Source organism: Ascaphus truei, chromosome 7, assembly GCF_040206685.1.
Source record: "Ascaphus truei isolate aAscTru1 chromosome 7, aAscTru1.hap1, whole genome shotgun sequence".
Taxonomy (NCBI): domain Eukaryota; kingdom Metazoa; phylum Chordata; class Amphibia; order Anura; family Ascaphidae; genus Ascaphus; species Ascaphus truei.
Window position 1 is genome coordinate 74,694,478 of NC_134489.1, and position 12,227 is coordinate 74,706,704.

The window sequence follows — 12,227 nt, forward strand, 5'->3', positions numbered from 1 at the left end:
CGGTCTTCATTTATTTTTTCTCTCTCTCTGGTTCCTTCTTTCAAAGGCCTTGGGTGTTTCCAGCCAAAACGACAGAGCCACAATCAAAAAGAAAATCAAGGAAATCAAAAAAGCACAAGAAAAACTGGAAAAACAGAAGGAAAAGATTTATAAGAAAGAAGGGCAGAGGAAAAGCGGCAAAGTTGGAGCTGTTGTAGAATCGAGCTGCTAAAAATATTTTATCTACTGCACATGCGTTGTCCTTCACCTGAGATTTGTGACCGTTGTATATGTATATATGTGTACAATTAAAAAAGAAAAGAAATGATCCATCTTGACAAATTTAGATTTGTATTTCTTAAATTTTTTTGTAGTGTCTTCCTCAAATATTTTTCACAAAGGATCATAGTCTTTAGTATTTTAATATTTTGTTACTGGCTATGTTTGTACTGATCAGTAACATATGATCTTTTAGTGTCTATTACTGTGTATTTGTAAGACCGAAGAACAATGTTTTTTGAAACAACCACTCAAGCTATATTATTGATTGTGTTTCAAGTTGAGCATGAAAGGGCTGTTACTACATTCCCATGCTGAACACACTGGTTTGCTAGTAGTATATATTTATGCTATTCCTATACATGCTTACGACATTGTGTAAATGATGTTGCCCTGTGGTGATATTCTTCCACCATAAAGACACCTTCACCAATTTACAGATTTGCATGTTAATCAGATCCTCTGTGTACAACTTATATTGGCCAGTGACCAACTGAAAAGTTCCACAATCGTCATTGGCACAAAGTAAAGGGAAATGTTTATTTTGAGACTTGGTGTCTTTGATAGGATTAGATGGTGAAACCTTGGTTCACCAGTAACATATTCCATGCTTGAGAGGCCTGAAACACATTGTACGCATCCCTTTTTATCACTAAAGTTGTTTAAGTAAGCAAGGACGAGGAAGAAGACTAGACCATATCTAAAAATGAAATCAATGATTGATTTACAAAACTGTTTTCACACAGTGGATGTGTTGTGTTTTTTAACCTTTGGGAGGGGGTTACAACGTTACTTCTATACATTGCCTTGGTTCTCTATTCACTTCCTCCTAAATAGAATTAATTGTCTTGAATGATAAGACTTCTGTGAAGCGAACTATTTCCATTCCAAGACTTGGTACAATGCCAGTCCAGTAACAGAGTTGTTTTTCCTTTTCTTTACTGCAAATGTAACCAATAACCTTACGCAAAACGATTTGTGTGACTATGGTACATGTGAGGTAATCCTGCGAATAAATAGCATCTGTGGTACTACGTTCAGACAAACACTAATTAAATGATAGCACAAATGTTCAGTAGATTAAACAACTTTTGGGAACAAATGTCAATTGCATTTTTTTTTTTACTTTTTATTATTGGTTAGGTTTGACCGGTTTTGTCCATTTGTAATTCAATAACCACTGCAGCAAAACTTCAGTTTCAGAGTGTCTGGATTATATTACGTTTCAACTTTTGTGTACTTCAACTACTTATGCTAAGCATAAAGCACTGAAGTAATTCAGGAAGCTGAAGTTTGTGAGTGACATGACAGGATTTGTGAATAAATATCAATTTTCTACAGGTTTGCAAAGTACATGCCATTTTGTACCATTTATTGATATTATTGGATACACATGTATTTTTTTGTACTGCTAATGGTAAATAGAGGGGAGTGACTTATAAATGTAATACCATTTGGGTAAAGCGCTGCAGGTAGAGGGGCAGAGTCTCATGGAGTTAAGAAATACTAGACACTTATGTAGTGGAGCATTAAACTAAAGAGTTAGAATGATTTTCTACAAATGAAAGTGGAATGTTTATACAGAACATTGCAATGCCCTTACGTTGTTAATTTGTACTCGTTGAATGCGGACCACTTCATCTTTTAAATGTTTGCTTCCATTAAATGTAGCTCTATTTTAACAAAATCATGAAGATTAGGACATTTTGTATAAAAAAAAATGTTTTATATAATAAAACTGACTTTTCTGAACAGATGTTGCTTTTAATTTCTCCTATTTTACACAACATTATTTCCCACTTCTTCCGGAGGGACCCAAAATGCATCTTTAGTTAAAGGTGTGGTCCCATCTAGGACCATCGTGAATTAACAGCATTAATATTTTATTTTTTTTAAACTTATATTTTTATTAAGATTTTCAAACATGGATGGGAAAGGGGTACAGAAAAAGGGAGGGAGAGGGAGGGGAACAACCATTTTGTGACAGAATTCTTACAATGACAACAATCCCATAACATATACAAAGTTTTGAATTTTATGACATTTTATCACATTTTATCACATCTGATCAGTGACATAACCTACACTCAATGCTCCCAGATCCACTAGCCTATTGGGGCCTCACCCCTATCCAACATCCCAGGGGTCCCAGACTATCAAACTTCCTTATGGTGTGATTCAAAAATGAGGTGAGTCTTTCCATTAATTGTATATTGTTAAACCTTCTAATAACGTCTCTTCTGGAGGTCGGCAGTGTCTTTCCACGCTGCAGCTACCGTGCACCTAGCCACCGTTAAAATATGCATAATTAATTTAGCTGAGTAATGATCTACACCTTCCATTGGTTTAGCCAAGATAATTAAAATTGTGTCTAGAGGAACCTTGATTCCCATCACATCTTCTATCAATTTAACTGTCCTATATGTCTGCATAATTGGGCAAAACTACCATATATGTTCTAAATCCCCTGTCTGTCCGCATCCCCAACAACGTCTATCGGTCGCCTCCGAGAACATTTGCTTTAACCTTTTGGGAGTGTAGTACCAATGTAACAACATTTTTGTTAATATTTTCTTTTGTAACTACATACAGAAGTTTTGCCTGCATTATCCCATATATCTTCCCAATCCTCCCTTGTCATTTTTCTGGAAATCCAAAGCCCACTGGTCCATATATTTATGGCCCGGGGTATCCTTTTGGGGGATTAAACCTTGGTACAGGAATGAGATCAGACCCTTTTGGTATTTTTTTTGTTTAGTATAAATCTTCAAATCGTGTATATTTATGGAATTCCTCCTCATAGAAGCCCTGGCGCACAAAATGTCAGACCAGCATATATTTAAACACCTCTGTCTGGTGCAAACCATATTTTCTCATCAGTTCCTCAAATGATATCAATTTATCTTTTTGAAGTGAAACTTCTTTAGTGGCACCTAGTCATAATAATAATAATAATAATAATAGCATGTTCTTGTATAGCGCTGCTAGTTATATGCAGCGCTTTACAGAGACATTTTTCAGGCACAGGTCCCTGCCCCATGGAGCTTACAATCTAAGTTTTTGATGCCTGAGGCACAGGAAGATAAAGTGACTTTCCCAAGGTCACAAGGAGCCGACACCGGGAATTGAACCAGGCTCCCCTGCAACAATCTCAGTGTCAATCAGTGTCGTTTACTCACTCAGCCACTCCTTATCCTCTTGAGGTCATGATGGGACAAAACTGGAGAGATGGAGACGAAATGTGAAACGTAAGTGACGTCACTTAATGGCCGCCGCTCCCCCCACACGCCCGCTGTCATATGTATCGCCACTGGCGCCGCTCCCCCAACACGGCAGCTGTTTCCCGCCATGCAGCGCATGCGCAGTTGTGATCGCGCCGCTGCCGGATGCCACGCATGCGCAGAAGCGGCAGGCTATGGCGCCATTCCCCCCACACGCCCGCCGTGTCCATACCTCTCGCTGACTCTACACACACACCAACACCGGGGACTCTCCGCTGCTTCCACCACTGACAACTTCCGGAGAGTTCACGTCATGCCAGCTTCAGCTTCTCTTCTGCCCACTCCCCCGGCTGAGCAATGATTGGCTGCCGCCTCAGGTGGGGTTTCAGGCATGCGCTGCTGGGCTCACACGAGGACAGGCAGCAAGGGGCGCTGCTCAGCTGCCGCCAAGCTCTGTGCCGTGATCTGAGGTGCAGGGGGATATGTGCAGGAGGGGTGATGTGCAGGAGTCACGCATGGGCAGCAGCACCAGAGGAGAAGAGGACATGGAGCGCTGACCACACACCTACACCCCCTGTGACACACACACACAAAATTCACAGTTATGTGCAGCAATAACATTACGTTCAAAATAATGTCAAAAAAATTCTCAAAATAATCTCAAAAATAAAAATGGCTAAGACTAACACAGAAAGAGTGCGTGAGTACCGTGCTCGTACTAGAGCTACGAAAACACACAAAGAAGTTTCACTTACTATGCGTGTGCTCAGCACACACAGCTTTTTTCTAGTAGATCGTCCATCTCTAGAATTCCACTTTCTCCCCAGGTTTCAAAACCCTGGCAGAAACCCTGGATTACCAAACGGGCGTAAGTCTAGATGGAGTTGACATAACTTTGTATTTCTTTTTTGCCAACTGCCAGATTTTCAAAGTAAACCCGATTACCGCCGGCTCAGGCTGTCTCCCAGGCCCAATCCTAGAGCTCGACCACTGCAGAGTAGGTAGGCCAACCAAGTATTTAAGTGAGCTTTCCAAATCCACCCATGCATAGATCCCTGCCGGGGAATGCCAATAAACCATTTGTTTCAAATGAGAAGCTATATAATATTTAAAAATATTTTGAACCGCTAGACCCCCTCCTTCTTTAGACTCCAGCATAATTGACCCAGCTATTCTCGGTTGTTTGTTTCCAAATAAATTGCATAATACGGTTTTGGATTTATTTTATATTTATATGTGGGACAGATATTGGTAATGTTTGGAAATAATATAGGAGTCTGGGGAGAATATTCATCTTAACCGCGGTTATACGCCCTATCCAGTAAATATGATGAGAATTACTAGCTTGTAGATCTTTTCTAATCTTAGAAAAAAGGTCGGGATGGTTATATTTATATATGAGTCGTAGTCCCTAGTAAGGTATTTCCCCAAATACTTCAGATGGGTCTTTTCCCACCTATAATCAAAATGTTGTTTAAGAAAATCAGCCTTCCTTTCCATTAACGTTAAATTTAGCGCTTCTGATTTTCCCACATTAACTTTACACCCAGACAATTCCCCAAACCGCCGGAGAGCGGATTGTAAATTCGGGAGAGATATCAATGGATTAGCTATAGTAAGGATATCATCTGCGAAAAGTGATAGTTTGTTACACATCTTTAATATTAATTTATCCCTTGCATTATTTGGGGAAGCTGATTGTTGCCGCAAGGGGTTGAATTGTCAAGGCAAAAAGAGGAGAGAGGCCACCCCTGTCTAGTCCCGTGGTTGTGGCTGTCGGTATGTGGTAGAGGGCTCGGACCCCTTGTAAAAAAAAAAAAAAAAAAAAAAAACTGAGAATCCAAATGTCTTCAGGGTCTTGTCTAAAAAAATCCCATCTCTCCATTCAGGCTCAACAACTTTGCTTTCGTCTTAGATTTATGTATCTGATCTATCACATTAATAATTTTCCTTGTGTTATCCGACGCCTAGCGTTCGCTCACAAAACCTACCTGGTCATAATGGATTAATCTAGGGAGGATTGGGTTCAACCTGTTGGCCAAAATGTTGCTAGAAATGTTCAAATCCATATTAAGCAATGAGATTGGTCTGTAGCTACCACAACATATAAAGGGTTCTTACCCTCTTTAGTGATCACCACTAACTATATCGGCTTTCGTCATCTGTAGGGGGATTTGTTTTCCACTGAGAAAATCTTTGAATAAATCTAATAAACATGGTCCTAGGATTCCTATAAAAAATTTGTAGTACAAATTTGAGAAAACATCTGGGCCTGGAGCCTTTGATGGCTTCAGTGAGCTAGCTGCTCTTACTAACTCTAACCGGGTTATTTTTGCATTTAAAACTTTGTGGTCTACCTCCAACAGTTTTGGGAGCTTACAATCTCTAAGATATGTCTCCATCTGGGTCAGGTCTGGGACTTTAACATTCGGAGTTGAGTTGTCGAGATCAGAGATCCATATAAAATTTAGCAAATGCCTCTGCTATCTTTGAGGGGTTATAGGTCACTTCTCCCCCTTTTAACCTAATAGCAGGGACTAATGCTATAAACCTGATCCCTCTAAGTTTATTAGCGAATAAACAGTCCGCCTTTTCTTCCTTATCATAATACGTCTGCTTGGTCCACTTAAGAGGGAGCAACTAGAGGATGTAGAGAAAGCTCTTAAGTTCCTCCCTTGCCTGGGTCCAAATTTTACAATTTTTCCCCTCGATGGGTTCTCTTTATGTGATTGTTCTAATTTTACAATTTTTCCTGTTAACATTTTTTTTTTGTCTTTCTATTTTTATTCTTTCTGTATGATGCTATTGAGATGAGCTGTCCTCTGATCATCGCCTTATGTGCCTCCCATAGTATTGATGTCGACTCTACAGAGCCATTGTTGATAATTTGAGCGAGTCTCCAATTTGTGAGCTAATCTGTGAGTAGTTCAATAATGAGTCGTCCATCCTCCAATGAAATTATTTAGTCCTAGCAAATGGAGGATTGAACAGAATTGCCACCAGGGCGTGGTCTGACCACGTGATATGCCCAATATCTGAATGGACCAACACCTCCAAATTACCCGGGGATACAAATATTTTATCCAATTCTGGAGTACAAATCGTGTGGGGGTGAATAAAAAGAGTCGTCCCTCTGTCCTTTATGTGAGCTACGCCAAGCATCCCACAGACCATATTCTTTAAATAGCAGTCTAAAATTTATTAGCTACACTATATACCATTTTAACAGAGTGTTATTGCTCTGGTGGGTGGACTTATCCACATCCGGATCTGGTACCATATTAAAATCACCTCCCAATATCAACAGTTGCTCTCAGCTATCTGCCATGGATTCCAGTGCTTCCCTTTAAAAAAAAAAAAAAAAAACCAATTTAAAAAAAAAAATCAATTTGTCCCTCGTTGGGTGCATAGATATTCACTAACGTGATATGTTGGCCTGAAAAAAGCCCGTGGACCACTAGGGACCTCCCCCTTGATCTCTCTTAACCTCCAATGCCTGAAACGGGATGTCCTGTATAATCCGTATCGCCATCCCTCTTTTTTTGCTAGTAAAAGAATAAAATGCTATGGGGTATGTCCCGCTAAAGATAATGCAGAAAATACATTTAATAATAAAACAAACCAGAAATAAATCAAATGTGTTTGCAGAAACCAGTGTCACAAATGGGCATGTCACAAAGTGAGGGGTGAGGGGAGAAAAGGAAAAGGGGAAAAAATATGAAACACAAGGAATATACACAAAAAACGGAAAGTATGCTACGGGGGGCAACGTTTCGAGGGACTACCTCTTCATCTGGCCCATTCCCCCTGGTCCAAATGGTCCCAGAGGTACTTCCCTAAGCCTTCCTTCCCCTATCACTGGTCAAATCAGACACCCCTGAAAATAGATAGCCATCATGCAGTGTAGGCTAAATACAGCAAATAGCAGGGCAGCAAGAATCCACTATAGTCAATGCCAGTAGTTCAAGTACCACAGGACACTGTTGGCAATATACAGTAAAGGCTGAACACAGCTTGCAAAAAAGCACCAGGAGTCCACAACAGTCAATGTAAAAAGTGAATGGGAATAGCCAATGAAAACAGTAATCAAACCCTCTGTGGCTCTGCTCCTCGTGCTCTGCCCTTAGCTGTATTTAGCCTACACTGCACCCCTCACTTTGTGACATGCCCATTTGTGACACTGGTTTCTGCCAACACATTTGATTTATTTCTGGTTTGTTTTATTATTAAATGTATTTTCTGCATTACAACTGTTTTCACCATTTAGCCATTAGACAGTGAGTGCTGGTACTTACGTAGATTTGTTAGTACTATACAGGGGAATAAGGGTCCCCTTTTGTTCTGTGCACCCTACAATTGCATAAATTTAACACTATCAGTGTGCTGTCTATCGTCCCCCCCGTCCCGCTAAAGATGTTTGGAGGTACAGGAGTATCAAAGTGCATCTCTTGCAAAAAAAACAAAACTATCTGCTTTCAAATTTCTAAAATTCTTTTCGAGCCAGTCTACGTTTACCATTACTATCAAGACCTTTAACATTCAGGGATACTAACTTCAATGGTGCTTCACTAGTCATTTCCAATGTCGTGGAAAACGTTAATGGTTGTAGGGAACAAAATGGGGATAACAAACAAAAGGAAGGGACTTTCCCCTCCGGGAACTTGGGGAAAAACAAAAATAGCTAAAATTTAACTGAGTGTAACCAGCCACTCATCCCAAATTTGCGGCCAGACCCTACATGACCTGGCGGGCAAATAGCCCTACTGGGGGCGACCTGACATCGGGTATGCAGAGCACCCACCGATCCCGCACACCCCGCCTCTTTCTGCTCTCCCTCCCCTGATCGCGCCCTCACCATAGCTTGATTACAATGTAAAAGAGCATAATAAAGATGTCGATTCCCAACCGTGGAACAAATAAATGTTTAAAACTTTTCCTGTTAACATATACTTATAGGGGTAGGCTTCCCAGTTAGAAATATAAAAACCTGGTTTCATATTTTATCTTAGTGTTCAATGTAATTTAACCATGGAATTTTCAAGCAATTATTTGCTCTCGGCTTCTCGGTGGGGCTTAATGTCCTTTGTATCTATAAACAAGAAAAAAAAAACCCCAGCCCTTCTAAGTCTTTGGGCCGAGGCTCACTCACCCATCGCCGGGGCACTCAATCCATGTGTGCACCGGTTTCATCTGTCGATCAGCTGTAGCAAACCGGCACCCAAGGAGCAGGCACCAGACTCCAATCCGTATATTAAGCAGTCCCTATAATAGATTGGAAGAAGTATAGAGGGAGACGGGGATAAAAGTGGAAAGAAGAGAGAAAACAAATATAACTACACATCCGGGATATCTTTCCCTGGGTTGCCATGGGTCACCTGTCAAGGAGATGGCCGCAGAATCGCAGAGGATCCCTCAAAGCCACCGTCGGCGGTTTTGTATCTTTTATCTCCAGGCAACCGCACCCTCAGCCGATCGATCGTCATCCGTGTTATCTTTGAGGTCTTTGGTGCTGGCCCGAGCCCTCCTTGGGAGTCAGAACCAGCACCAACAGAAAAGAAGCCAATTCCTCCGGGTAACGGAGGGAGACCTGTCTGCGTTCCCCTGGCCGGTGCGGCGTCTCGCACGGCTGTTCGGAGCAGTGATCAGTGGTTATAGCCAAATCTATCGGCGGAGTGCAAAGAGCTTCCCTAGCTCACGTGCATCAGCGATGACACACGCGCGGGCCCCCGCAATGATATTTTTAACAGTGAATAAAGCATAACTGAAATTCTGGAGTATGTATCTATGTTCAATCGCTTCACACTATCCCTGCTAATCAAATGCATTAAAGTGTTTATGGCCTTGTTTTTGCCATAATTGTCAAGCAATTGAGGCTGAAGGGATTGTAGGTGCCTGATAATATAGACATATTTGAGTTGACCAGTTGAAGCTGTTTTTTTCCCCTTAGTGATCTGTAGCTATGGAAATGATTGTTTTCTTGTTTAGTTGAAAACACATTTCGGAAAGAAAGATTGCCACTAAAGCTGCCATTCCACTTAACCATTTGGATGTAACACAACTTTAAAGAAAATGCTTATTTGCAACAATGTGGGTGAGGGAATTTGATGTCCATATTGAAGATGGATGCTATTAATATGGCTGTAGCCACCCTCACTCCAGGCAATGGAGTACCTGGGGCCTGCCTCATGTATTCTAGTTTCTATGGAGCAATAAAATAAAAACAATACATTTACTTTGAGGAACAAACAAATTGCACTTTTAATGCAAACAAATATATATTTTGTATATTTATTCACCTATTAATGTTTTTAAAACAGGTCTATTCTTTTGGATAGAAGGCATCCGTCTTTAAAGCACCATATTTGACAGTTGCTTTTTTTTTATGCCAATACGTTCCAAGAGACCCATGAACTTTTTAACCTGTTAAGCCTGGCGAGCAAAATGTCTTCAATTATAGGTGTATTGTGTGGTAGCAAGACCAATCCTATTAAAATAGTGCTTACAAATGTTTATAGTTTAGTGGTACCTAAAACTAGGCTCTGCATAAAAACCGACATTATTTTAAGTGCTTAGGCATAGAACAAGGCAGACTTTAAAAGCGTGGTAAATCTGCAGTTTCCTTTAGTAGGGTTTCAGAGGGATCTCCTAGAACTGAATGTGTTGGGCCTATACCAGGGACCACCTTAGTTCAGGAAGTATTGTCACCAGCAGCTGTACCAGGCCAGGGATGACGTGATCAACAGGCATGTCTCTTCCAGGTACCGGTCTTGTATATAAATGTATAACCCTGTTCACTTAATGTAACCAATGTGTTTGTATTGTGCCCAGGACATACTTGAGAACGAGAAGTAACTCAATGTATTACTTCCTGGTAAAACATTTCCTAAATACCCTTCAGTAATGAAAAACAAAGGCCCATCTGTAATTGCCCTCCATGAGCAGGAAGCGGTATTGGGCGTGAAGAATAAATAAATAATTGTATTTGCAAATTACCAAAACAAGTCCACAGCTTATTCTAGAACCACAGTTTTCCTACAAGAGACCCTACCAAATTGGAATATGTCAACATGGGTTTGAGCAGAATTCCTGCTTTAAAAGGCAAACGTCTTGTATATTAAGTAATTATTCGTATACTTTATTGTTCTTCAACTTATTCAATAGTGTGTACAAAAAACACCACAAACAACGGGTCTGAAACATTAAACACCACTTCTATGTTTCCTCACCATTATCTGGCTTAATGCAAGAATACACAAGCCACACTTAGGCCTTGGACATAGTAAGCGCTTAGGTGCTGCCGCTCGCTCTCGCTTGCTGCCGCTCGCTCTACCAGGAGCTTTTTGCTGTCCTTGCAGAGGAGACAGCAAGCGCTTGGGAGGCGGGTATCACTGTGTGTGTGTGTCACTTTGAAGTGATCTGTGTGTTTGTGTGTCACTGGGGAACGTGTGTGTGTGTGTGTGTGTGTGTGTGTGTGTGTGTGTGTGTGTGTGTGTGTGTGTGTGTGTGTGTGTGTGTGTGTGTGTGTGTGTGTGTGTGTGTATATTATATAATATTTAAAAAATTTAAAAAAAGACATGTGAGAGTAAATTATTTATTAACATTGTGCAACTTTGATAAATATATTCGCGCACACACATCACACACCACACATACACATACACACTGGTACACACACACATACACACACACATGCACACATACATACACACACACACATACATGCACACACACACAGACACACGGGGCAGAAGGGGGCACATCACCCGCTCCCCCCCGGCGGCGCAAGCCCCCTCCATCTCCCGCAGGCTGACAGCCACAGGGATCGGGCAGATGGAGGCACATCACCCGCTCCCCCCCGGCGGCGCAAGCCCCCTCCATCTCCCGCAGGCTGACAGCCACAGGGATCGGGCAGATGGAGGCACATCACCCGCTCACCCCCGGCAGCGCAAGCCCCCTCCATCTCCCGCAGGCTGACAGCCACAGGGATCGGGCAGATGGAGGCACATCACCCGCTCCCCCCCGGCGGCGCAAGCCCCCTCCATCTCCCGCAGGCTGACAGCCACAGGGATCGGGCAGATGGAGGCACATCACCCGCTCACCCCCGGCAGCGCAAGCCCCCTCCATCTCCCGCAGGCTGACAGCCACAGGGATCGGGCAGATGGAGGCACATCACCCGCTCCCCCCCGGCGGCGCAAGCCCCCTCCATCTCCCGCAGGCTGACAGCCACAGGGATCGGGCAGATGGAGGCACATCACCCGCTCACCCCCGGCAGCGCAAGCCCCCTCCATCTCCCGCAGGCTGACAGCCACAGGGATCGGGCAGATGGAGGAACATCACCCGCTCCCCCCCGGCGGCGCAAGCCCCCTCCATCTCCCGCAGGCTGACAGCCACAGGGATCGGGCAGAAGGTACACTCACTCCGCTGGCGCCAGACCCCGTTCACATTTCCCTGCTCTCCTTCCATTGGTTGCTGAGGCGTCACGTGAGCGGACTCAGCGCGTGAATTTAAAATTTCACTGTCGGCTCTGTTCAAGCGCGCCTCAGCAAGCAACGGAAAGCATGCGCGAGCCCCTACTAAAGCCGCTTTAATTGCGACTGTAGGGGCTCAGTGGCAAGCAGCAGCAAGCGAGAGCAAGCGAGAGCAAGCAAGCAGTAACCATGCCCTGGGCCTTACAGTTGGAGCTTTTTAACAGTATTGTAGTCTGGTTTATATTAACCTGTTTTAGCACTTCTTTTTCTAAGCAATTGT

General features: G+C 42.6%; 1 protein-coding gene and 1 long non-coding RNA gene across 5 annotated transcripts in view; one reads left to right on the plus strand and one right to left on the minus strand.

Annotated features, from left to right (window-relative positions):
• LOC142499550 (neurabin-2-like) overlaps nucleotides 1-2,014 on the plus strand; it is a 91,016-nt gene extending 89,002 nt beyond the window's left edge. For all 4 annotated transcript variants that reach the window (XM_075609060.1, XM_075609062.1, XM_075609063.1 and 1 more), the window contains one exon: nucleotides 47-2,014. In XM_075609060.1, the coding sequence (XP_075465175.1) occupies nucleotides 47-211 (165 nt within the window). In that variant the 3' untranslated portion in view covers nucleotides 212-2,014. The remainder of the gene's footprint in view (nucleotides 1-46) is intronic.
• LOC142499551 (uncharacterized) lies at nucleotides 383-11,299 on the minus strand. The gene is made up of 2 exons (XR_012802697.1): nucleotides 8,629-11,299; nucleotides 383-6,823 (listed from the first exon to the last, which is right to left on the minus strand). It is a non-coding gene; the product is annotated as an uncharacterized LOC142499551 (long non-coding RNA).
• Between the last annotated feature and the right edge of the window lie 928 nt (nucleotides 11,300-12,227).